Raw genomic sequence first — 25,489 nt, forward strand, 5'->3', positions numbered from 1 at the left:
TGTGTGGAGACAGAGCACTAATGGTTGCGGGGCTGCGATATTAGGTGTAATTATAGCTGATTGGGTAATTGGTGCTGTCTCAGAGGCTTTCGTATATTACAAGGCAGCTGAGAAGCTCTGGTGGAGTGTGGCTGGCTGCACTCCCCCACCAGGAGACACAAAACTACTGGTTTCTCTCCCGGGAGAGAAGGAACAGTTGATCTTTAAGTGTATGTTTAAAATTCTAGGTTGCCTTAGGGCTGTCTGCTGCTAATCGGTGATTTGAAAAGTCTTTTGACTCACAAATCACAACATCCTATTAATGAGCTAAAACTGTTAGTCACTTCATGATTTTAAAAAAAATTAGTTCTTGTATAGGAAATACAGTCACATAATTCAAAAATAAAAGATCCAAGAGGGCCTGTGTTGAAAATCATACCCCTGCTTTGTCTCTGGCCACCCACTGTCCCTGGCTACGGACAACCAGTTCTATTAGTTTCTGTGTATCCTTGGTATTTTATATTTATACCAGCAGATACCTTTTGTATTAGTTCTTTACCTTTTTTACACAAACGGTAGCATGCCGTTGTGCTGTGTAAACTTGGCGATCATTCTACTTCAGTATGCGTATGTCCTCATCTTTTTTTTTTAGAACTGCACAGTAATTTTTTAATTCATTAGAATAAAGCGTTTATTTTTCATTAGTCCAAGATACATGTGTGCATTGTCAGCAAAAAAGGAACTTCAGATGAGCTCTAATTTCATATTGATAAGTGATAGTCACATTTATGTTTTAGTGTTCACTTTCCAGGTCTTTCCAGTTCTTTCTAGACGTCTATTTTCTTAAAGATTTTATTTTTTTGCTTATTTGAGAGAGTGAGAGAGAGAGCATGCGCGCACAAGGGGAGGAGCAGAGGGAGAGGGAGAATCTCAAGCAGACTCCGTGCTGAGTGCAGAGCCCGACGCAGGGCTCAATCCCATGACTCTGAGATCATGATCTGAGCCAAAATCAAGAGCCAGGCGCTTAATGGACTGAGCCACCCAGGCCCCCCAAGTATGTTCTATATTTTAAAACCACTTCTGTCTGTCTTCCCTCCCAGCCCTGTGTACCGTGTTGCATCTGACAGAGAGGCTTTTCCTTGACCACCCGCACAGACTCACAGGCAACAAAGTTCAGTATGTGAAGCTTGTTTACCTTTCCCCATTGGGTCAAGGGAGGCAAACAGTGGCAGGAGCCTGAGAAACGGTGGTGCATGCTGGGTGGAAGGGCTGGCTGCGGAGAGCCCTGCGCCCGCCCTCCCCAGGGTGCTGTGTCCCTGTGCTTGCAGGCAGTACCACCGGGCTCTGGTGGCAGTGCTCCTGAGCCGCACCTGGCGTGTGCGCAGGCAGGCCCAGCACACGGTCCGGAAGCTGCTGTCCTCTCTTGGGGGCTTTAAGCTGGCATTCGGGCTCCTGGAGGAGCTGAAGGCTGTCCTCAGTTCTCACAAGGTGAGGGTGTCTGGGGTCCAGAACCGGGGCTTGCTGACTCGCTCAGTCCTCCCCGGTTGTGCCAAGGGAGTTCGGCTGGTCTCTTCCAGGGCTCTTCTCACTCAGACTACTGTGTGACACCAGAATCTTCTGTCCTGCCCTTGAATTCCGATAACACTTCGTTTCGTGTAATTCTTTTTTCTTTTCAGAGATGCTTTTCTTTCTTTCCATGTATCGTGACATGTAGTTCAACCTTTTTATTCTTGAGTAATACTTTGTTTTTAAAACACTTTATAATTTTTAGAGCATTTGCTACCCATTCTCTCTTTTGCTTTTTTCACACTGCTGTTAAAAGGCAGACAGCCTAAACACCCTTATTTTATATGAGTTGTCCAGGGTTCTGGCAGCTGAAATGACTTGCCAGGGGTTTCCCAGCCAGTGGGTGGCAGAAGTGACCTCAAAGACCCAGTCCCTTCTCAGTGCTCTTTGTGCCCTGTTTCCCTCCCTCCCTAACCCCTCTTGAAGGATGCGGGCCAGTGACAGACTTGTGGTCTCTGGCTGGGTCTCCTGGCCCAGTTTCTGTGGCTGCTTTTCTCCCCATGGGCTTCTTAGGTACAAAGTCACATGTGCTTGGTTCTTCCAGGCATATCTCCCAGCCTGCGGGTCCCACCCAGGGAGCTGGGCATCAGTCTCCACTCTAGCAGGAACTCCAGAGAGCTATGTGTGTGAAAGACAACAGTGTCCCTGGCATTTTTGTCTCTTTGTGCCAGGCCGGCCCAGGGCTCCGAGCAGTGGGGGCTCATGAGTTGTTTTCTTATAGGTGCTACCCTTAGAGGCTCTGGTGACTGACACTGGGGAGGTGACTGAGGCAGGCAAAGCCTACATACCCCCAAGGGTCCTGCAGGAGGCTCTTTGTGTGATCTCCGGGGTGCAAAGACTGGAGGGTGACATCACCAACACCGAGCAGCTGGCCCAGGAGATGCTGATCATTTCGCACCACCCATCCTTAGGTCTGTGCGGGGGAGCGGGGGGCGGTTACAAGAGGGGCAGGGATGCTGTTGGGCAGGGTAAGGGTAGGCTGGGCAGAAGGCCTCAAATTGCTCCCCTTCCCTTTAGTGGCAGTGCAGTCTGGACTCTGGCCAGCGCTCCTTGCCAGGATGAAGATTGACCTGGAAGCCTTCATCACCAGGCACCTGGATCAGATCATCCCTAGGATCACCACACAGAGTCCCCTGAACCAGGTGATTAGCATGTGGACTAATTCTGGCCTCAGGTCAGAGCATCAGAGGGAGGCCTCAATGAAATAGGTGCAGGTGTGGTGAAATGGGGCCTTGGACCCCTTGGGTTGCAAGTGACAGAAAATGCAAAGTGGTTTAAGCACAAGAGGGAGCTTCCTGCTGCTTCTGACTACTGAGTCACAGGGTATGACTGGTTCGCGTGATGCTGGCTACAGGGACTTCGGTGTTATCCTCAGGACACTGGAGGTGGCATCTCTCCTGCTCTCCACCTCTTCTCTCCTTCCGAGTCTCATCTCTGCTCTTCATGAGCGGGGGGTTCATTCTCCAGCCGTCTCCCCTTCTCTCATAGCAGGGCAGCTGATAACACTTCCAGACTTACAGCTTGTCCCCCATCAGTTCCTGTGGAAGAAGCTTGCGTTTTCCAGTCATTTCAACTGGCATGGGGTCTCACTGCCCCGAGGTGGCCTGGCTTGGGCCCTGTGCTTGTTTCTGAGCCTGTCTTTTTGGTCTAGGTCACATGCCCACCTCTGGAAGAGGTAGGGGCAGCTCCACCTGCCCCACGGAGGTTGAGAATAGAGGGGGAGTGTGACAGCCAGCGAGGGTGCTGGTACCAGACCAAGTGGGAAACGCTTGCTGAGGAGGCAGGCTCACACTGCAGCTGTCTGCTCTGGCGGACAGTGCTCAGAGAGAACAGGCAGGGGCAAGAAGAGGAGGAGCCCGTAGCCGGGGGCATGTAGGTGTGGCAGGACCCCTCTCCAGTGCCAGCCTTGGCACACCCCGACCGTGTCTGTGTTTGTCTGACAGTCTTCCATGAATGCCATGGGCTCCCTGTCCATCCTGTCCCCGGACCGGGTCCTCCCGCAGCTCATCAGCACCATCACTGCCTCTGTGCAGAACCCTGTGCTGCGCCAGGTGACGCGGGAGGAGTTTGCCATTATGCAGACCCCTGCCGGGGAGCTGTATGACAAATCTATTATCCAGAGGTGAGTTCCCGCTCGTGGGCTCAGTTGGCCCAAGCCTTGGTTTTCTTCCCTGTAAGAGAGAGAGGCCTCCTTTATAGGGTTAAGGAGTGAATGTGAAGGAATAAATGAAATCGCTTATCCGTTCGTTGGACAAGTACTGCTCTGTTCCAGGCACATGCTTAGGCCTGGGATACGAGAGCATGTCAGGTAGCCCACACTTAGCTGGTGCCTGCAACTTCAAAGCCAGCTGGGGTTTCATGGCTGGCGGGAGGCTGGAGGACCAATCGGCTGTTTTGAACCTGGCTGATCACCTGCTTTGATGTTCTAGTGCCCAGCAGGACAGCATAAAGAAGGCCAACATGAAGCGAGAGAACAAAGCTTATTCTTTCAAGGAGCAGATCATCGAGCTGGAGCTCAAGGAGGTGAGTGCGCGGAAGTATTACATGTGGGGTGGCTGCTGAGCTTGGTGGCCTCAGCCTGGCGACTTTCCGAGTTTTGTGTATCCTGTTCCCTGGGGTTGTCCTGAGGCCTGTGCACACTCTTCTGTCCCCTCCACCAGTCCCGGATTCCTCTACCAATGGAGGTGCTCAGTAAGTCCTTGTTGAATGGATGAGTGATTTCTTGGCCTTTTCCAGGCTGCAGCTTGTACTGGGGGAAAGCGTCTATAGGAGGGAGGTGAAAGTTTAGATTCTGAAGCTGCATGATTAGAACAGCCTTTCCAGGGGCGCCTGGGTGGCTCAGTCGTTAAGCGGCTGCCTTTGGCTTAGGGCATGATCCCGGCGTTCTGGGATCGAGCCCCACATCAGGCTCCTCTGCTGGGAGCCTGCTTCTTCCTCTCCCACTCCCCCTGCTTGTGTTCCCTCTCTCTCTGGCTGTCTCTCTCTCTGTCAAATAAATAAATAAAACCTTTAAAAAAAAAAAAAGAAAAAAAAAAAAGAATAGCCTTTCCAGCACACTGAGGAACTTTTCATTTTTCTAACACATAAAAGGCTCTTCTTGCCTTTGTCACTAGAGAATCCAGTAAGATACTTCTCTACTGCTGTCTCCATCCTCTGGAAACCAGGTGGCTATGGACTTTGTGGGAGATCGGGGAGGCCACATGGCGGGTTTGGGGGCCCAGGTCACAGACTTAGAGCTGGCCTGGTGCCGACTGTGGGACTGATCTCGCCCTGCTCGATGGCGGGGAGGGAGGTCTGTTCCCTGGAGATAGAATTGGTTTGCTTGTTGCCTTTAGGAGATAAAGAAGAAGAAAGGCATAAAAGAGGAGGTGCAGCTGACCAGTAAGCAGAAGGAGATGCTGCAGGCCCAGCTGGACAGGGAGGCGCAGATCCGGAGACGGCTGCAGGAGGTGAGCGGCCGCTGCCCGCGCAGGCCCAGCCCACTCCTCGCTGTCCGGAGCAGGCCCTGCTGACCTGCCTCCTGGGCCGACTCTGCTTGCAGCTGGACGGTGAACTGGAGGCGGCGCTGGGCCTGCTGGACACCATCCTGGCCAAGAACCCATCTGGCCTGACCCAGTATATCCCTGTTTTGGTCGACTCTTTCCTGCCCTTGCTGAAATCTCCCCTGGCCGCTCCCAGGATCAAGAACCCTTTCCTGTCCTTGGCTGCCTGCGTCATGCCCCCTAGGCTCAAGGCTTTGGGTTAGTTCTTGTGTGCTGGCTGTGGGCGTGGCCCAGGGCAGGTTGGGAGGGGGGCGAGGGTGCTCCTGAGCGCTTACGGGGAGGCATGTGGTGGTCTGGGCTACCGACTTCTGTTTCCCTGTGGAAGCAGCCTTGGAACCCCAAGCTGCATACCGTTGGGAGTGACCTAGAGCTGCCTCCTCCCTCCTGTTTTACATCTGCTGTGCCTTCACTCTTGAGTATGAAGTTTTAGGCACTAATCAGTGTGATCTTTCTGTAACGGTTTTAAAACTAAGAAGTCAGAAATTCGGTGGCAATGGGTTTGGTTTGGTGCCATGTGGCCAGTGAGTGCAGCCCAGAGCTCTGAGCAGCCCCATGTCCGTGATGAGAGGTTTCTACGGCCTTTAGCTTTTCGTTAGCTATGGAGACACGAAGACCGGTAGGTTGGCTGGGCATTATGGTAGCCTCACTGTTGGGGGCTAAGCCTAGCTTAGAGGGGATGTTCCAATGGGTGAGGCTAGAATCTGGGAACAGTTCTGAGTGGAAAAGAGTTGGCACCTATGGAGCCTGCTGAAGCTGTTACTGGCTGCCTGGGCTTATTATAGGGAAATGAGAGCGCCAGATGGGTAGAGCTTTACCCTTGGCCGAACAACCCTGGGTGGCTCACACTTGTAACTTCTTAGTGTCAGAACGACAGCTCCTGCCTGCCTGCCTGCATCCTTCCCCCCACCAGTGCTGTCGTGAAGTTGAAATGAGAAATTAGGTTGAAGACATTTTGGCACAGCAGCATTGACTACTTTTAAGTCAGAGTGTGAGGCCTCTCTGCCTGGGGTCCCTGGTTTGTGCCCGGGCCAGATTCCGTGTCTCTGTGTTGGTCATCCTCTTTGGGTTCCTTCTCTTGGACACAGGCACTTTGGTGAGCCACGTGACTCTACGCCTGCTGAAGCCAGAGTGTGCCCTGGATAAGTCATGGTGCCAGGAAGAGCTGTCGGTCGCTGTGAAGAGGGCAGTGACCCTGCTGCATAGCCACACCATCACCAGCAGGGTGGGCAAGGGTGAGCCAGGTGAGGAACAGGGCAGGTAAGGGCAGCAGGCACCAGGCCGTATGTGCTGGTGTAGCAAGTGCATGAGCCTCAGTGTCGTCCCCCCGCCCCCGGGGCTTCCCGAGGCTGTGGCCTTGGGCGAGTCACTTGTGTTCCTGGCCTTTGTTTCCTCCTCTGAAAAGTTGGGGGTTGGGCCAGATGGAGAATTTCCGAGTCCTGGTATTCTGTGAGTCGCTGTGATCCCCATTGGGAGTTTACTTCTCTTTACTGGAATCTACTTGTGTGTTTTAACTCTGTCCTTCTGGAACTGGGCAGTGTTTAGGGTAAGAACAGGATTCGGAGCTGGACTACCAGCTATTGTCCCTGCCATCATATTCTGTGCTTCTGGGCATCAGAAAGGGCCTCCAGCCTCGTTCGCCCCTTCCCCATTCACCTTGAGGATGGAAACCGAGGCAGCAGCTCTGTAGATGCCTGCAAGATTGTGTCTGCTTCTTGCTCTCGCAGATGCCGCGCCCCTGTCTGCACCAGCCTTCTCCTTAGTCTTCCCGTTTCTAAAGATGGTGCTGACTGAGATGCCCCACCACAGCGAGGAGGAGGAGGAGCGCATGGCCCAGATTCTTCAGATCCTCACCGTCCATGCCCAGCTGAGGGCCTCTCCCAGCAACCCGCCTGGGCGTGTGGACGAGGTTGGCAGGGGAGCTCGGCTCTCCCCTTGGCTTGAGGGGGTCAGGGAGGCGGGGACTCTCCACACTTCCCCGCCCATCAGCGGTTCGGGTGGGGTCGTAGAGCGTGGGCACGTATCTCTAGCAGCAGCCGGGTATCCTCTTTAGTGCAGCACACACGGCCTCAGAGACGCTGTAGGTCTTCTGAGGGTTTCGGACCTGGGGAAATCGAAGGATTTTGTAGCAATTTATTGTGTTAGTTTTTTTTGTTTTTTTTTTCTAACTCGGAAGATAATGTTGATCGCTCTGCCTTTGACTTGCTTGTGATTATGATTGGACCTCATTCACTGAAGGGTGTCCTTCTTGATAGATTATGTTCTGAAAATGTGTCAGATTAATCCATGCATATGTTTAAAAATTCTAAGAACACATAAACAGAAAATTTAAAAAAAGGAAATATCGCCCCACACAGTAGGGCAAAAACGGATGGCCCTGGTTCTGTCATGTGACCACGTACTGTGATCTCTCATGCCAGTGGCTTCATGGGCTGCATAGGGTTCTATGCTGTGCGGCACCATGTTTCAGTTAAGGTTGTTTCCAGCGTCTCCCTGCTGTGAGCACCACTGTGTGCCCCCAGCGCCCCGTGCACCTGCATGAGTGTTCCGCAGGACACATTCTCAGGCGTGGAGTTACTGGGTTATGCAGCACGGTCTGAGCTACAGCCTCACCATGAGTTCCCGTCTCTCCATACCTAACACAGCCTCAGATCGTAATTAACCTTGCCAATGATGGGTAAAAGAACGGTATCCCATTTTATTTTGCGTTTCTCTCCTCCTTGTAAAGTTAAGTATCCCTGTGTTTAGGGGCTGTTGTATTTCACATTCTGTGAATTTCAAGTACGTTTTAGAACGTACTTGTTTGGAGTCCCTGAGGATGGTGGCCGACTGGCGTTGGCTCCCATGGGGTTAGTGGTAAACCTGACAGGGTTTCCCTGTGGTTGAGAGGATGCCGCTGCTCGTGCTGCCAGGCGTGGTTACAGACCTTCCCCAGAGCCTCACCCTGACTTACCTGCTCTTCTCTCTTAGAATGGCCCAGAGCTGCTGCCCCGAGTGGCCATGCTGCGCCTCCTGACTTGGGTGATCGGGACGGGCTCTCCCCGCCTACAGGTGATCTGGTTTTCAGCTGGCTTTTGCTGCACCTGAGTTTGTGACCCTGAGCTCAGGTCCAGCGCTTGGGGTTGAGTCCTAGTTCTCTCTCAGCTCTCACTTTTGGATTCGAGCTAAAGGGCTGCTTTTTTTGAGAGAGCCAGCATGAACATTCTCAGCTAGTGAGGGGTTCTGCTTGGGGCCTGCCACTGGCCTGGAGCAGGGGGTCTTAGCCCCACTGGGGCTTCGGGGTGGGCGTTCTCAGTTCAGATCCCTCTCCGGGCCCCTCAGCCCATTGCCCGGCCCCCTCCCTGACCCCATAGCAGGAAATAATTTGCTGAACTGAGCGCAGCGCATCAATGTTCGCCGTAGGTTCTGGCTTCAGACACCCTGACCACCCTGTGTGCCAGCAGCAGTGGCGAGGACGGCTGTGCCTTCGCAGAGCAGGGGGAGGTGGATGTCCTGCTCTGTGCCTTGCAGTCCCCTTGTGCCAGCGTGCGGGACACCGCGCTCCGGGTATGCACCCGCTCCCTTGTGGGGCCACTGTGGTGTTCCTTGTCCCTCGGTGCAAGTGTTGGAACTGCGTGAGGGACATTCTTTCAAATGAGCCCATCAAATGATGATGGGAGATGCCTCACATCTGCACCTGTGTGTCTTGGAGACAAAGAAAAGAGGTCACGGGTGGGTCAGGATCGTTCTAGGAAGGGGGACGATGAAGCTGCTGTCACATTGCATCACTGGCTATTTTTGTCTTTACTTTGGAATATTTCATCTAGTTTTTTTTTTTTTTAAGAGAAAGAGTGAAAGAGTGGGGAGAGGCAGAGGGAGAGAGAGAGAATCTTAAGCAGGCTCCATACTCCGTGCAGAGCTGGACTCAGGGTTCCATCTCACAACCCTACAATCATGACCTAAGCTGAAACCAAGAGTCGGATGCTTAACTGACTGAGCCACCCAGGTGCCCCCACTTCACCTGTTTTCCAGAATGGAACATGGAGGGGCACCTGGGTGGCTCAGTCGTTTAAATGTCTGCCTTCGGCTCGGGTTGTGATCTCGGGGTCCTGGGCTTGAGCCCTGTGTCGGGCTCCCTGCTCAGTCGGGAGCCTGTTTCTCCCTCTCCGTCTTCTCCCCCCACTCATGTTCTCTCTCTTACTCACTCTATCAAATAAAATCTTTAAAAAAAAAAATGGAATGTGGATCTCTTGGTACTTTTATAGATAGGTAAGATTCAGGGGATTAATTTGTTTTTTCAACCCATCACCTTGTATTTGGCTTTTCTTCGTACTTTTGGACCAAAAGCTAAAGGATCCCCTTGGAGTATGAGACAGGGCTTCCCAAATGCCAGTCTGCAGCTGCTTGCTGTTGATCTGTGACAGTTTGCACCGGCTCTTGGCAAAATGTGGAAAAGAATAGCAGTGTGGCGAATTTTTCGTAAAGACAAAAGGAATGTCCTTTTTCTGAAGTTTTGTCTTGCACATTGAGAGTTAAGTTTTCAAATTTTACATTAAAGAAGATTCCACCACCATATGCCCCATCATCTCCCAAAGGAAAAACTGTGTGAAGAGCCAGAGCCGCTAATGAGTTGATGTGATGTGAGGCATTTCCTAGCACTGGTCGTGCTGTCCAATGACGCTTTGTGCAGTGATGGGAATATTTTATATCTCTGCTGTCCATTGTGGTAGCCATGAGCCAACGTGTGTGGCTGTCGAGCACTTAAAATGTGGCTGGTGGGACTGACTTAGAATCCATTTTAATTGATTTAACTTTGACCCACATGCAGCTGGGGGCTAGTTCTTGGAGAGGGAGGCGAAGAGACAGGTCAGAAGCTCTTGCAAAGTCAGGCCTCACTCAGTCCCATCCCACCCCATCTCAGGGGCTGATGGAACTCCACATGGTATTGCCAGCGCCTGACACCGATGAGAAGAATGGCTTGAACCTTCTGCGGAGGCTCTGGGTGGTTAAATTTGACAAGGAGGAGGAGATCCGGAAGCTGGCTGAGAGGTGAGAACCCCTGGAGGATTGCGCTGGTTTTTTTTTTTCCTGCTCTGTCCTCTCTCCCCTTATGAAAAAACTGGACCCAGAGCGCTCCACCTACAGCAAGAGAAGAACCGGGTGGTTGGGTTTGGCGGGGTGGGTGCTTCAGATCCTTGTCTGACTAGTCCCTGCCTTTGGTCTGCTACAGGCTCTGGTCAACGATGGGCCTAGATCTGCAGCCAGACCTCTGCTCCTTGCTGATCGACGATGTCATCTATCACGAGGCAGCTGTGAGGCAGGCCGGGGCCGAAGCCCTCTCCCAAGCCGTGGCCCGGTATCAGCGGCAGGCGGCAGAGGTTATGGGCAGACTCATGGAGATCTATCAGGAGAAGCTCTATGTGAGTGGCCTGCGTACCCTGCTGCGGGCTGGGCCACGGGAGGGTGGGTCGGACTCTGCCTGGCCTCTGTCCTGCTCTGGACAGGAGTCTTGGCGCTCACTGTGGCCCAGGGTGGTTGTGACTGATCTCCCACCTCACAGCTGGGTGGCTGGCTCGCCCGGCTCGGCTGGGGAGAGCACCGCAGCGCATTTATCAGCCTGTCTGTTGCAGCGGCCACCCCCAGTGCTGGATGCCTTAGGACGCGTTATCTCCGAATCTCCTCCAGATCAGTGGGAAGCCAGGTATGACAGCCATTGCAGTCCACGCAGAGCTTTCTGAGATACCGCAGGTTGGCTGGGCCGGGTGCTGAGAGGAGGTAGCGTGGAGTCATGGGACAGTGGAAGGAAAGGGCAAGATGTCGCTCTGAGTCAGAGAGACCTGAGTTCAAGTCCTCACTCCTGGGCTATCCGAGTGACTTTGGGCATGTTTCTCTTCTTTCCTCCCAGCCTCTGTTTCCTCAGAGGCCCCTGGAGACCTTTCACTGTTCTCTAGCTGAAAAGGATAATAGCACTTTTGCCTTTGTAGAGTAGGTTTACTTCTGAGTGCCTTCATCCTGCAGCCTGCCCTGGAGGTAGAAGGGTAGGCATTGCACTCACATGTGCGGAAATAGGCAGAGCTGGTCCCTGCCCAAGGTCACCCTGTAGGACCTCTGGGCATATGACAGGTCTCCATTTGACAAATGGGTTGTTGAGACCATTGTGTAGACTGGTGGGTAAGCACCAGGCAGTGGGCTCCACGCTATGCTCTGCGCCCGAGGGAGCTGCTGCAAGCTCCCTTCCCTCGTGGCATACCAGGATAGATTCCACCAGCAGAGGGAGCCCCTGGCCAGCCCTCGCCCCCCTGACACGCTCCCCCTTCTGCCCAGGTGTGGCTTGGCTTTGGCCCTGAACAAGCTCTCCCAGTGTTTGGACAGCTCTCAGGTGAAGCCCCTCTTCCAGTTTTTTGTCCCCGATGCTCTCAATGACCGAAACCCAGATGTCCGGAAGTGTATGTTAGATGCAGCCCTCGCAACGCTCAACGCCCACGGGAAGGTGAGAAATCTCAGCCAGCAGAGGGGGTGAGGAGCGGGCTGGGCCGGGGCAGGAGGCAGGGCTGAGCAGTGTGACACAGGGAGGCTGAGTGCCAGGAGGCCTGGCAGGGTACTGGCCCCCATGAAAAATTTCATATCTCTTTCTTTTGAGCCAAAAAGACCCCAAAAGGGTGTTAAATTCTTCTAAGTCTGCTGCAACTGGGAAACCTGCTGGCATTGCTGGCTGGCTTGTCAGGATGCTGGTCCTGGAGCCAGATTTGGACTCAGTCCTCAGTGCAGAGACCGTCATGCCCAGATGCAGCCTGGAGGGTTGACGTGAGGCTCTGGGTGGGCTTGGCTTTCCAGGAGAACGTCAACTCGCTGCTGCCGGTGTTCGAGGAGTTCCTGAAGAACGCGCCCAATGATGCCAGCTATGATGCCGTGCGGCAGAGTGTGGTGGTCCTCATGGGCTCTCTGGCCAAGCACCTGGACAAGAGCGACCCCAAAGTGAAGCCCATCGTTGCCAAGCTCATTGCTGCCCTCTCTACCCCCTCCCAGCAGGTACCCGCCTCCTGGCCGGGCGCCCACAAGCCAGTTGGGGAATTGGGACCGACTGAGGTGTGCAGCAGGGTGCTAGGGCCAAGTTGGGGATCAGGGCCCAGAATGCCTAGTTCTCAGCAAGGAGTCATCCTCTCTTGGGGCAGCCTGGTTTATAGTAAAAAGCACCCCGAGAGGGAGTTATTTTGTTCCAATAGACTTCTGGAGATTTTCATTTTTTCCACTCATTTACTAAATACTTTTTTTTCCCCCACTTAGTATAAACCCAGCACTGGGGATACCAAGATTAAAAAAACAAACAAACAAACAAACGGAAGGCTCCGTCTGCTGAGCTTTCCCTGACCCTCTTTGTGTTTCTTACACACTTCAGGGGCGTTTTAATGTAGTCTCCAAGCCACAGCACAAGGATTGTTGTTTTCTTTTTGGAAAAACATAATATGTGTGTATATTTCTCCCTTCTCTCCTCCCCCTGACTTGCATTTTGGATCACCCAGAGTGTGTCAAATGCAGGTTTACAAAACTGGTCACATAAATTTGAGAACTCCCCTGCAAGGGCTCTGCCTGGGCCTCTGGCAGCACAGCGCTTTGCTGTGCTCTCTTTTTGGGCTTCCTGAGCTGTGGCTGGAAGGCAGAACTGGTGGCGTCTTTTGGTACCACTCAGTTTGGGCCTGGCCCTCCAAGGCAAGGCTGGATTAATTACCCGTGCCTTTGACAGAAAACTGAAAGACTTGGGCCATTTTTAAGAAAGTGCAGTAAGGCTTCTCTCTAGATCTTTCTGTGTGAGTGGGTCTTCTGGAGTTTTCTCTCACCTGACCAGTCCTTACAGATGTAGTGTGCACTGTGGCAGAGCCCGTGTCCTCCACAGGCATATAATGCTGTTCGCTTGTCCTGACGCCGTGTTGTCTGACAGGCAGTGGCTGAGATGGGGCTTGGGGACATCTAGTGGCGAGGCGCTGCACAGGACTGTGGCAGCCCCCGGGAACCGGCTGTGGGTGAGCTGCGGCACTGACGAGGCAGGCCTCTCCCCTAGGTCCAGGAGTCCGTGGCCAGCTGCTTGCCACCTCTCGTGCCAGCCATCAAAGAGGATGCAGGAGGGATGATCCAGAGGCTGATGCAGCAGCTGCTGGAGTCAGACAAGTACGCAGAGCGCAAAGGGGCCGCCTACGGGCTGGCGGGCCTGGTGAAGGGCCTGGGCATCCTCTCACTAAAGCAGCAGGAGATGATGGCCGCGCTGACCGACGCCATCCAGGATAAGAAGAACTTCCGCCGGCGAGAGGGTGAGTGTCTCTGAGCTTGGGGCTGCCCGGGGTGGGAAGTCAGTCCCCACAACCGCCAGAGGAAGGAATCTGGCTTTTCCTTCCCCGCCGAGGGCCTGGTGTTTGTGTGTATGCTCTTGAGGGGGCAGATTGTGTAACCCATTCCATCTGGTCCTTGCTGCCGTGGCCTGGACTTTATTTCTCACTCAGCTTAGAGACCGTCAGCTGAGAAAGAATTGGCTTTACTAGCTGCTAGTGCCTGGAAGTGGCAGACACGGCCCGGTTCTCTCCTCCTTTCTGCTTAGCCATGTCCATGCTCTCAGGGACGTGGGGGGTGCTGCTCTCTCATGGGGCTGCCTTGAGTGTTTCCAGAGGGCGAGGAGATGGCAGGGAGGCGATCCTGTGGCTGCCTCCAGAGCACAGTCTGTTTCCAGCTGTCCCGCCTTCTCCCCCAGGAGCCCTCTTCGCCTTCGAGATGCTCTGCACCATGCTGGGGAAGCTCTTCGAGCCATACGTGGTTCACGTGCTGCCCCATCTGCTGCTGTGCTTCGGGGATGGGAACCAATATGTGCGTGAGGTAAGTCCTGAGGCTGCACGTGAGACCCGCCGCCAGCTGGGGCAGCCGCTGGCTGTGAGTCTCTGCCTGGGGGCTGAGGGGGTGGAAGGGCCCGCTGCTGGAACCCCTCTGCCTGCACCTTGGGCACCGGTGACTGGTACAGACTCCTCTGATTCCCAGTAAAGCATTACAGCTCTGAGAGATGAGAAAGTCTCCTTCTCAGCTGCGTCTGTAGGCCTGGGCACAGGGTCTGACACAGGAGATCCCCAGTAAGTGTTAGTCACCAGGAGGAACATTCAGACTAGCATCAGGCCTTGACCCTTGCTTGGGCAAAGAGGCCCCTGAACGCCTTTTCTCCTCCCTTGAGGCTGCAGATGATTGTGCCAAGGCTGTGATGAGCAACCTGAGTGCTCACGGGGTGAAGCTGGTGCTCCCCTCCTTACTGGCTGCCCTGGAGGAGGAATCCTGGAGGACCAAAGCTGGTAAGGCTGCTCCCTTCAGTGTCTCTGTCCCAACCTCCTTTTCTGAAGGCTGCCCTTGCAGGAACCCGGGGAGCAATCCAGGGATCTTGTCCTGTGAATGTGTGCTCCCCAGCCCATGGACAAGGCCAAGACCCTCTGAGCCCTCAGGCAGCTCAGTCTTTCAGTAATTCGTGTGCTTTCATGCAAAGAACAGGCCTCTGGGGGGAGCCATAGTCCTAAATAGGAAGTCCCAGAGCTTTAAAGTTAGTTTGTGGCTACTTCTGTGACTTTAAAGCTTTTTTCCCCTATTAAGCCCCTTTTTAAAAATAGAATCTTCTCTGGCATCCTAATATGCAAAACAGATTCAAGCAGAGCTGTTCTGGTTTGGGCAGGGTCCAGATCTGGGGCCCTCCCCCTCGGCTCCCCCTCCCCCTCAGTCCTTCAGGTTCCACTCTGCAGTTGGAGAAATCACAGATCTAAATGAGTTTCTTCATACATGGATAAAGAAACTAGGCCAGAGAAGTTCAGTGAATTGGCCTTGGGTCACCTCCAGGGCTCAGCCAGGTCTTCCCTCATCCTGGTCTTTGCCTCTTTTCCCCACGCCACCTTGCATCCCCCCCAGAATGCCGTGGCTCAGCAGGCCTCAGGAGCATTGCGCTTGCTCTCCTGGAACCACCCCTCCCCTCCATCCTCCTCCTGCAGGGGGGCAGGCCGGTTGTCCCGTGCCCAGGCAGCCGGCACAAGGGGTTCCCTTGCCCATGCTCCGTGGTTCCATGCTGGGCGTGTGTCTGCCATCTGCAGGGTCAGTGGAGCTGCTCGGGGCAATGGCATACTGTGCTCCCAAGCAGCTGTCGTCCTGTCTGCCCAACATTGTGCCCAAGCTCACGGAGGTGCTCACCGACTCCCACGTCAAAGTGCAGAAGGCCGGACAGCAGGCGCTGAGGCAGATCGGCTCGGTCATCAGGAACCCGGAGATCCTGGGTACACTTCTCCCATGAGGGCCCCGGCCCTGGCTCCTCCTCCCATTCCTGGACACTGCAGGGAACGTGCATTCAGCAAAGGTTTTTGCCCTCCGAGGACAGATACATTCACATTGAAATAACCTCTGAATTCTGGGAAACCCTTTTTCTAGGATAGTTAGTGGGAAGTAGTTCGGAAGCAGTTTTGCCACTGGTCTAGAGCAATCGTCATTGACTGCACAGATAGGGAAACTGAGTCAGAAGCAGCCTGACTCTGAGAGAGCCCTGTGCATTAAGCTGAGCCCTGAGGTCAACAGAATCGAAGGACACGTTCTGGACCACATCAACATCATATATTTTTTGGGAACTTTCAAGTCTGTCTCATTCCAGAAGATGTGATGGAGGGGAAGCTTAGGGAAGGGTTATTCCCCTTCATTGTGTTCTTTAGTGTGGTTCTTGATGGGGTGATGACAGGAGGTTGATTTCTAGAAATAAAACCCAGCAGCCACCTCACCCAGCACGTCACTTATTAAGTGTTAAGCTTCGGTGTAGAACGTAGGTAATGGTTCAGCCAGGGTGTTACCAGACTTTTTTTCATTCAGAAAACTATGTTTCTTACTTGTGTGTTTTTGTTTGTCAAGCGGTGAACAGGTATCCTTGGGTTTTATTGTTTTTCACGATGTCCAGTAGCCCTGGGTGTTCCTAGGGCTGGGGGCAGTCTCAATCTCTATCAAATGAGGGCAAGTGCTTTCGTTTTTGGGACTCCAGCATGGGTCTTTTTTTTTTTTTTTAATTGAGGTACGATTTGCATAATGTTAAAATCACTTAAAAAATTTACACAGTTCAGTGGGTTTTTTTTTGTTTTTTTTTTTTTGGTATATTCACAAAATTACATAAATATCACCACTGTCTAGTTCCGGGGCATTTTCCTGACCCCACAAAGAAACCCCACAGCTGTTAGCATTCACTCTTCATTTCCTTCCCTGCCTCTGGGCCCTGACAGCCACTGCTCTGCTTTCTGTTTCTTTGGGCTTGCCTGTTGGGGGCACTTCCTGAGGTGGGATCATTTGTGGAGCTTCTTGAGTTTAGCTCATGTTTTCAAGGTGCATCCATATCGTGGCATGGGTCAGTGCTCCAGTTCTTCTTATGGCCCGATAATCTATCATAGGGATAGACCACATTTTGTTTCTTGAGTCATGTGTTGCTGAACGTTTGGGCTGTTTCTAGTATTGGCTGTTCAAAGTAATGCTGCTGTGAACATTGTGTACAAGGTGGTTTTCTCTGTAGGCGTGTTCAGGTCTCTTGGTTAGATCCCCAGGAATGGAAATTGCTGGGTCATGGTATGGTAACTGCCTTTCCAAGGAACTGCTGGACTGTTTGCCAAAACGGCTGGATCATTGAACGTTCCCAGCAGCAGTGTGTGAGAGTTCCTGTTGCTGACACTGTTCCTGGCTTTTTGGGTACAGCCACCCTTGTGGGTGTGAAGTGGCATCTCATTGTCGTTTCGATTTGCATTTCCGTAATAACTGACGACTTGACCGTCTTTTCATGGGCTTATTGGCCATTTGCATATCTTCTTTGGAGAACTATTGAAATCTTTTGTCGGTTTTTTACTTGGATTATCAGGTGTTTTTGTTTTTAATTGCTGACAGCATGGGTTTTTATAGTGGTTGAAGCCCCTGGGCTTGTGGAAAAGAAAAGCTAAGTATTCTCCTGGCAGTTCTTTGCTTTGCTGACGATGCTGACTAGGAGAGCTTGTTTTATCTGGGCTGACCTGCTCTGAGTATGGTGTGCTTCATTGCTACCACTGGCTCAGTGGCCTTTGGTGTCTCAAAACAGTGTTTTTGCAAAACCACCCAGGGCTGCCGGTCCAGTGAGATGGCACGTGGTGCCCGAGCAGCGCTCCCATGGAGGCTCAGCACCGTGGCTGCAGCTCGGTGCCCACTGAAGGTTGCCCCCAGTTGTCCTGCCAGATAAGGCTGAGCGGTGCAGAGGGGTGATGGCTGCCACCTTCTTCCTCGTGGAGCAGGGATTGCTCTTTGCAAGCAGGCTGGCTTCCACAGCTGGTAACTTGTGGGGCTCTGAGGAGGGGTATCCCTAGTCTCCCTTCTCTTGTGTCCCTCTGTAGTTCAGGTGACCCAGCGGCTTTGCCACACCCAAGACTCATATAAACTAGCTTTTCTCTTGTTTGGACATGCAGCCATTGCCCCAGTCCTGCTGGATGCCCTGACGGACCCCTCCAGGAAGACCCAGAAGTGCTTGCAGACCCTGCTGGATACCAAGTTTGTCCACTTCATTGATGCTCCGTCCCTGGCCCTCATCATGCCCATTGTTCAGAGAGCCTTCCAGGACCGTTCCACAGACACGCGGAAGATGGCAGCCCAAATTATTGGCAACATGTACTCCCTGACGGACCAGAAGGTAGCGGCCCAACTGGGGCTGGTTTGGACAGACCAGGAGACGCTGGTTTAGGGTACAGGGTCCCTGCCCACAGTAGACATGAGGGGGCTGGGGGCTTTTGATCCCTGATTATGTTTAGGGGAAGAAGACCAGTTTGGGGTGGAGGGTAGAAATCTGGGCTGTCTGGGCATCTTGCAGAGAGAGCATAGTGGTTCAAGTTCTTACTAGCTCAGCTCCTAGATGAGGCCATGCGTGGGCCCTTTTATAGGCTGAGGGGGAGGAAAGGCCCCGCCCTGCCCTGTGTTGGCAACGTGGCTGCTGCTTTGACTGCTTGTAGTTCTCTTGTCACAAGCATTTGCTTCTGTGAGCCTACAAATTAGAGGAAATTAGCCTAGTTTGGGAGATTTACTTTGTTTGTTTACGTACTCCCCGGGGCTTGCGTGTGTGAGCTCACGGTCTCCTGCGGCCATGCTTTGCTTGCTGAGGCTCTGGGCACAAAAGATAAAGTAGGCAAGTCATGTCAATCCTAGAGAATTTAAGAAATGGGAAAATTGGTGAAACAACTTATCCATAGTCTTCCAACACTAAAACAATTCCTGCTAATATTTTTTATTACATTTACAAAATTATATTCCTGAACATAAGATTATTTTTTTTTAAGATTTTATTTATTTATTTAACAGAGATAGAGACAGCCAGTGAGAGAGGGAACACAAGCAGGGGGAGTGGGAGAGGAAGAAGCAGGCTCCCAGCGGAGGAGCCTAATGTGGGGCTCGATCCCATAACGCTGGGATCACGCCCTGAGCCGAAGGCAGATGCTTAACCGCTGTGCCACCCAGGCGCCCCCATAAGATTATTTTTAAGTTACAATGAATTATTCACAAAACTGGTGTTCAATAGTTCTTTCATATTCCAACGAATTTGTATACCATAACTTATATAATCCTGTTGTTGGTCCTATACTGTCCAAGGTTTTCTGCTATTTTAGATGGTGCTGCAGTGAACATAAGGTGTTTTCTATATTTAAAACTGTTCCCTAAAGCCGAATGCTATACCAAGAGACATAAAGCTTTCAGGGTGAAGAATGGGAAGATGATAACATTGTTCTGAAAGGAAAGTGCCAGAAATAATTTCCTAGATTCCAGAGGCCGGGCAGGCCTAGGTCATGGGACAAGGGCAAGAGGAGGAAGAACATTGAACTCTAGCTGGGGGTTCTTTCGACCTGTTGAGGGTAGGCCTCGGGTCCCTCATAGGTTTCCTAGGCAGTTACCTGGGGCCTCCAGGGAACCAGTCAGGGGGGTTCCTCTCCAGGTGCCCTTCTTTTCTGGCTCTCTGAGCATCCCTGCTGAGCTCTCCTTGTCGGCAGAATGGTGAGGTCAGGGTCCACGGTGGAACCAGTCCAGAGGAAGCAGGAGCCGGGCCTCCACCCAAGTCATCTCTTGTGTTGTTGCAGGACTTGGCTCCTTACCTGCCAAGCGTGACACCTGGCCTGAAAGCCTCTCTTCTGGACCCTGTACCTGAGGTGAGGCTGGGAGGAGAAAGGAGGGGGCGTAGGAGCTCATGATTTTAGTCCATTCCTCAGATGATTGATTCCTGAGAATTCCTTATAAGGTGCTTTTGCATCTGTCTGGGAGGGGGAAGGAGACCCTAGGGGCCTCTCTCTGCTCCTACATGAACACCTAGTCTTGAGACGCTGTAGCTCCTCCCATCCTGGCTCTTGGTTCCGACAGGTACGGACAGTGTCTGCAAAGGCTCTTGGGGCCATGGTGAAGGGCATGGGGGAGTCGTGCTTTGAGGACTTGCTGCCGTGGCTGATGGAGACGCTGACCTATGAGCAGAGCTCCGTGGATCGCTCAGGCGCTGCGCAAGGTGAGGCCAGGGCAGGCCCAGGGGCCGGACGGGGAATGCCAACTAAGTGTCCTCCGATCCGGTTGGTTCATTCTGTCCTTTTGTTGCAGGGTTGGCTGAGGTCTTTCATTCTGTCCTTTTGTTGTAGGGTTGGCTGAGGTCATGGCTGGCCTAGGGGTGGAGAAGTTGGAGAAGCTGATGCCAGAAATTGTGGCTACAGCCAGCAAAGTGGATATTGCACCCCACGTCCGAGATGGCTATATCATGATGTTCAACTATCTGCCCATCACCTTCGGGGACAAGTTCACTCCTTATGTGGGGCCCATCATCCCCTGTATCCTCAAGGTAGGCACGAGGGACCAGGCTGAGGGTAGCATTATGAGTGGGGCAGGATGCACGTGTTCTCCTTAGAGTCAGGGCTCCCTGCCACCCGGGACTGGGGGGCAAGAATCCTCATCCTGCTCTTCAGGGGGTCCCATTTCCTTTGGGTCTGGTGCCTTGGAGGAAGCAGCCCTGGCTGACCGAGGCTCTGTGTGCACAGGCTCTCGCTGATGAGAACGAGTTCGTGCGTGACACCGCCCTGCGTGCAGGCCAGCGGGTCATCTCCATGTACGCTGAGACGGCCATCGCCCTGTTGCTGCCCCAGCTGGAACAAGGCCTCTTTGATGATCTCTGGAGAATAAGGTAAGGACTCGGGTGGAAAGACCCAGTGGCCCCGGCTTTGCGTTTTAGGAACTCTGATTGAGAAACGAGGAGTGGAATGTTGCCAAGAACTCTCCCAACTTTCTCCAGACCCTCACTCTTAACCATTCAGTGACTCTCCAATGTTGTGTAGCAGTGTCTCTATCCTGATTCTCTTTTGAAAAGTTCGCTCTATTTAGTCCTTCAGTTTGTATTAGAATTTTAAACACGAATGCTTTTTAATCTGGAAATTTAACTTCTGGGCAGATTTGGTCAAGTGCTTAAAGATCCGGGTAGAAGGATGTTTGTTGCAGTATATACTTTATCATTCAGAAAATTGGAAGTTGGTTTAAAAAAAGCCAGCCTATCCACATGGTGAGCTTTTATTCGGCCTTTACAAAAAATGGCACAAGAAAACCACATTAGCTGACGCAGAAAGTGCCTCACCCTGTTGCTGACAGAAAAGTGTAGGCCACAGCCCAGCGCCTGTGGTGCGAGCCTCCTTCCCACGTCGGGTGGGAGTGTGTGCGTGTGTCTGTAGATGGCAATGTGTGCGGAGTGTCACCAGGATATTGGGGTGGCTACCTCAGTAGTGGGAATGTGGGTGATTGTTTATACTCACTTTCTTTGTGTTTTTCTGTGTTTTTTTGAATCATCACTTGGAATAGGACTATTATTTTTGCAGTCATTAAAAACGATAAACCTAATGTAGTTTGAAGAGAAATAAAGTTAATCCTTCTAGGCCTCTCCTTATGTGTCCAGTTCTGGTGATCAGTGTCCTTGGTTTCTTGTTAGTGCTTCCTTCTGTACACTCCTTCGTCTTCCTAACTTCTGTTGTAGAAGTGTCCACATATGTTTTTTAAAAATGTTGATTTTTTCCCTTTATTGAAGTAATACTTGTTCATTCGTAGAAAACTTGGGAAGGAGATAATGTGGGGAAGTGGGAAGAAATGAAACTCGTCTGTAACTTCCCTCATTCCATGATAACCATCGTGAATATTTTGGGTGCGCTTCCTTCCAGCGTCTTTTTTGCCCAGTGCTCGGTTGTGCCCCGAGTCTGCCCCTTGCGGCTGTGTGACTCTGTTCTTGGCACCCTCCTCAGATTCAGCTCTGTTCAGCTGCTTGGGGATCTCCTGTTCCACATCTCCGGGGTCACCGGGAAGATGACCACGGAAACTGCCTCTGAAGATGATAACTTCGGAACTGCGCAGTCCAACAAGGTGCGCACCTTGAGGTGGTTTTCCGCGCTTGGTGATGGTAGGGATGTGCTCTGGAGCTCGTGCTCTGGGGGCTTCACCACCCCGCGTTTGCCCTTCTTTCCCGCTCCTGCAGGCTATCATCACTGCCCTGGGCGTAGATCGGCGGAACCGGGTGTTGGCGGGGCTGTACATGGGCCGCTCAGACACCCAGCTGGTTGTGCGGCAGGCATCCTTGCACGTCTGGAAGATTGTGGTCTCTAATACCCCCCGCACCTTGCGTGAGATCCTGCCCACTCTCTTTGGGCTGCTCCTGGGTTTTTTGGCGAGCACGTGTGCAGATAAGAGAACCGTAAGTTTCTGGATCTTGCTTCTGACCCAGCATCAGATGCTAGGGTGCCTAGGGCCCCCTATCTAAGAGGAGAACATTTATTTACATAGTCATTCACTGGTTACCCGTAAAAAGAAAACAGCCAGACATTTTGCCTGCAAGATGGATTTATTCAGGAATAGCAAAGAATTGCAGTTTGGGACGTATAAGCCATGGCAAAACTATAGGCAACTCTGCTGAACAAAGGAGTGGACGATTTTTTTATAGAGGGAAAGGGGCCTATTGTAAACAAAAAGTCTGTTGGAGAAAACTGGGAGTTTGAAGTACAGTGGCTGTTTATTGGCTGAGTTGTGATGTTCTCTCATTGGCTGGGCTGTTGCTGGGGTAAGAGAAGATCTTCCTTCATCTTGCTGGGCCAGTAAAATATGTTTCTTCCTGTTCAGTCTGCAAGGTTCGTTTTTTCCCTGTTGGGCCTGCAGTTGATGAAGCGTGGTAGGGTGTGGGAGTGCCCTGTTTTGGCCTCCTGACCCCCACCCCCCTTTTAAGGATTTATTGATTTGAGAGAGAGCGGGCACATGCACAAGCACGCAGTGGGGAGGGGCACAGGGAGAGGAAGAGAGAAACGTCAGCAGGCTTTGTGCTCAGCGTGGAGCCAGTGCGGGCTCCATCTCACGACCCTGACATCAGCACCTGAGCCAAAACCAAGAGTCAGACACCTAACAGACTGCATCATCCAGGCGCCCCTCCTGACTCCATTCTAAAGGAGATTTTCTTTTATTAATTTTTTCTGCAACAAACATTTCTTAAGCATCTACTGTGTGCTAATAAGCAGGGCCTAAAACCTGCGGATATAACGGGGGCAAGGGCAGCCTTATCCCCATCCTCATGAGCTACACTCTGGGGGAGGAGATGGCTGCTCCTGAGATCATCGCACAAGCAGATGTAAATGCCGCAGATGCGGGTAATGGGCCTTTGACCAGCTGGGGGGCGCAGGGAAGCGGCTCAGGAAATGATGCTTGAGGTTAGAAAATGGGTAAGCACTAACCGGGCGAGGTAGTGATGAAAGCCTATTCCGCACTAGGGAAAGAGGGCTGTAGATGCAAGGGCAGGGTGTGCAGAAGCCAACAGTAGAGGCTGGGTGGGGGCTGCTGGGTCTGGAATGAGAAATGGGAGCAAGGGTGTGAGCGGAGCCTGACCTGGGCAGGGGCGGAGTGGGGCCAGGTAGTTCCATGGTTGGGAGGACGGGCCCAGCCTGGGCTCATGATTGCTTTGGCCAGTCCCCTTTGGCCCACTCCCAACCCCCATCTCTGGCTAGCAAACTACATATTTGGCTCTAAAGAAGGGTTTGCATGAGGCCTCAGGGAAGATGGGTTTTTTTCCTTAAAAGCGTTTGTGCCTGGTTCAGCTCCCCTTGGGCAACAGCACAGGATTAAGTGACTTCTAGGCTGTGGTTATCAATTTAGGGAAACCGGCTCTTGACCAGGCATCATATGATGAGTTTCCTGTTCATATATTAGGTCCTGGCTCTTGCTTTAGGTTGTGTAGGTGTATGTGACACAAAGAAATAATTGTATTTTTTAGTCTTTTGCAAGCACCCTGTTGGCTCTTCAGGGCTAAGAGCATTTGGGGAAGTTAAGTCAGTGACTCAGATAAAGTCTAGGAGGTTCTAGGGCCCTCACTCTGGAGTTGCTTTCCGGGTACCCTGGGGTTTGCAGGGCATTGATGTCCTGGCTTGATCTCTTCTGACAGATTGCAGCAAGGACATTGGGCGATCTCGTCCGGAAGTTAGGGGAAAAAATCCTGCCCGAGATCATCCCCATCCTCGAGGAAGGCCTGAGGTCTCAGAAGAGTGACGAGAGGCAGGGCGTGTGCATTGGGCTGAGTGAGATCATGAAGTCCACCAGCCGCGACGCCGTGAGTGTCTTCTAAGGGCCCCAGAGGTGACCCGACGTGCAGGGCTGGGGGTAGGTTACAGGAGAAGCTAGGGACACTTCATCCTCAGGGACATGCAAGCCTCTCTTGAGGGTGTTGTTGGCAGCGGGGCTGGACCAGAGTTTCCTTGTTGGTTTCATGAAGCAATGTAGAGGCAGGCCTTGAGTGGCCAATGAAAATTGGAGATGATCTTTTTCTCACCACTCCTGAAGCTGCTCCAGATTAATGCCTTTTGTGTCACTACTGTAGTTCAGTTAAAAGGTGCGGCATCCTTGGTGGGGAAGGGAGGGCATGCACGCATGCGTGTCCTGGGGCCGCAGGAGCAGGAGGGCTGCACGCACTCTTACAAGGAGTGGAGCAGATGAGTGTAAGTACCTGATGGGTGGAGATGTGTCATTTCTGGCCGTGATACTGTCTTATACCAGCCACATTCAGGGGGCCAGCGATCCTTGCCCTGAGCTTACTTTCTGAGGGTGATCCTTGAACACTCCTGGGAAGTTGATTGAGCAGGCATAGGGTTCTTAGTGGGCATTAAAGCTGGGAAGTGGCTGGCCAGTCAGAAATGTAAGCACGTGGCCAGTTGCTTAGCCTGAGTGAACATCCTCCTCTGAGCTACTGGCCCCTTCTCCTGTGTGTTTCAGTATTAGTGTTATATTTGGGGTTTATGTTTGCATTTTGCAAAAAATACAAATAAATTATCATCAACTGGAGTTGTGATTCATTGAATAGTTACTGAGTCAAAGGCTAAGACCTTGACACCACTGAGGCCAGTACATAATCAGACCTCTGATTGGTAGTGGGCTTTTTTGGGGGGAGGGGGCTGGTTCTAAAGGGAGCAGAGCTGTCTTCAGCCCCGCGGTAGCCCCAGAGATGTCACCGAGGAGCAAGTGTTCGAGTCGAGTCTTGAAGGACTTGGAGTTTTCCAAGAGCAAAGGAGAGAATGGGCGGAGGGAGGGGGCCACACCATGTAGGGCCTTTGCCGTGGGAAGGGGCTCTTGTGGGAGATGGAGAGTGTCTGGAGAACTCACCTAAAAAATCAGTCTCCTCAGTTGTAGGCTGCAGATCCTCTTTGCTTTTTTATACTTGCTCATTTTCACAGAACCGTTAAGTTAAAAGTCAAGCCAGCGGGGTTGGTGGTGGCTTGGCTGGGCCGGAGGTCCTCTGCCCCCCCTTCGCTGGCGCGTCAGGTACAGCGCACGGGTGCTGTTGTAGGTGCTGTACTTCTCCGAGTCCCTTGTACCCACGGCGAGGAAGGCTCTGTGTGACCCGCTGGAGGAGGTCAGAGAGGCCGCGGCCAAGACCTTCGAGCAGCTGCACTCCACCATCGGCCACCAGGCTCTGGAGGACATTCTCCCATTTTTACTGAAGCAGCTGGTGAGTGGATCTGCCACACACCTACCAGTTTGGCTTTTACTGTCTCTGTAGAAGCGAAACTCAGGGGGCTTATTCTGCCAAAGCAGCCGCAGTGTGGGCCCCCGAGGGAGTGGGTGCAGCAGGCTCAGATTTGGCTCTGTGCTTCTCCTTCGACAGTCAGTGAATGTGGGTGCAGTGGGAAGGGAGGGAGGAAAGTGGTGAAGGAAGTTGGCAGTGGCTGGTCTAGACAGCCGAGGTGGGGACGGGAGCCAGCTCCTCAGTGTTGCCCCCAATGCCCTTCTGCAGGATGATGAGGAAGTGTCAGAATTTGCCTTGGATGGTCTGAAGCAAGTTATGGCCATCAAGAGTCGTGTGGTGCTCCCCTACCTCGTGCCCAAGGTAAATCCTACTCCGTGGCAGTCCCCCT

General features: G+C 52.5%; 1 protein-coding gene across 3 annotated transcripts in view; it reads left to right on the forward strand.

The window, feature by feature from the left end:
* GCN1 (GCN1 activator of EIF2AK4) overlaps window positions 1–25,489 on the forward strand; it is a 56,896-nt gene that overhangs the window by 20,815 nt on the left and 10,592 nt on the right. For all 3 annotated transcript variants that reach the window (XM_040619854.1, XM_040619855.1, XM_040619853.1), the window contains 31 exons: window positions 1,080–1,155; window positions 1,308–1,467; window positions 2,267–2,456; window positions 2,563–2,687; window positions 3,489–3,667; window positions 3,975–4,068; window positions 4,881–4,994; window positions 5,087–5,285; window positions 6,173–6,328; window positions 6,812–6,993; window positions 8,055–8,135; window positions 8,487–8,630; window positions 9,985–10,112; window positions 10,294–10,483; window positions 10,694–10,764; window positions 11,388–11,553; window positions 11,898–12,092; window positions 13,120–13,366; window positions 13,801–13,922; window positions 14,269–14,383; window positions 15,164–15,343; window positions 17,522–17,742; window positions 19,175–19,243; window positions 19,452–19,590; window positions 19,718–19,914; window positions 20,111–20,253; window positions 21,353–21,470; window positions 21,583–21,798; window positions 23,527–23,691; window positions 24,922–25,083; window positions 25,369–25,461. In XM_040619854.1, coding sequence (XP_040475788.1) covers window positions 1,080–1,155; window positions 1,308–1,467; window positions 2,267–2,456; window positions 2,563–2,687; window positions 3,489–3,667; window positions 3,975–4,068; window positions 4,881–4,994; window positions 5,087–5,285; window positions 6,173–6,328; window positions 6,812–6,993; window positions 8,055–8,135; window positions 8,487–8,630; window positions 9,985–10,112; window positions 10,294–10,483; window positions 10,694–10,764; window positions 11,388–11,553; window positions 11,898–12,092; window positions 13,120–13,366; window positions 13,801–13,922; window positions 14,269–14,383; window positions 15,164–15,343; window positions 17,522–17,742; window positions 19,175–19,243; window positions 19,452–19,590; window positions 19,718–19,914; window positions 20,111–20,253; window positions 21,353–21,470; window positions 21,583–21,798; window positions 23,527–23,691; window positions 24,922–25,083; window positions 25,369–25,461 — 4,637 coding nt within the window. The remainder of the gene's footprint in view (window positions 1–1,079; window positions 1,156–1,307; window positions 1,468–2,266; window positions 2,457–2,562; window positions 2,688–3,488; window positions 3,668–3,974; window positions 4,069–4,880; window positions 4,995–5,086; window positions 5,286–6,172; window positions 6,329–6,811; window positions 6,994–8,054; window positions 8,136–8,486; window positions 8,631–9,984; window positions 10,113–10,293; window positions 10,484–10,693; window positions 10,765–11,387; window positions 11,554–11,897; window positions 12,093–13,119; window positions 13,367–13,800; window positions 13,923–14,268; window positions 14,384–15,163; window positions 15,344–17,521; window positions 17,743–19,174; window positions 19,244–19,451; window positions 19,591–19,717; window positions 19,915–20,110; window positions 20,254–21,352; window positions 21,471–21,582; window positions 21,799–23,526; window positions 23,692–24,921; window positions 25,084–25,368; window positions 25,462–25,489) is intronic.

Source organism: Ursus maritimus, unplaced genomic scaffold (assembly GCF_017311325.1).
Source record: "Ursus maritimus isolate PB19 unplaced genomic scaffold, ASM1731132v1 scaffold_33, whole genome shotgun sequence".
Taxonomy (NCBI): Eukaryota; Metazoa; Chordata; class Mammalia; order Carnivora; family Ursidae; genus Ursus; species Ursus maritimus.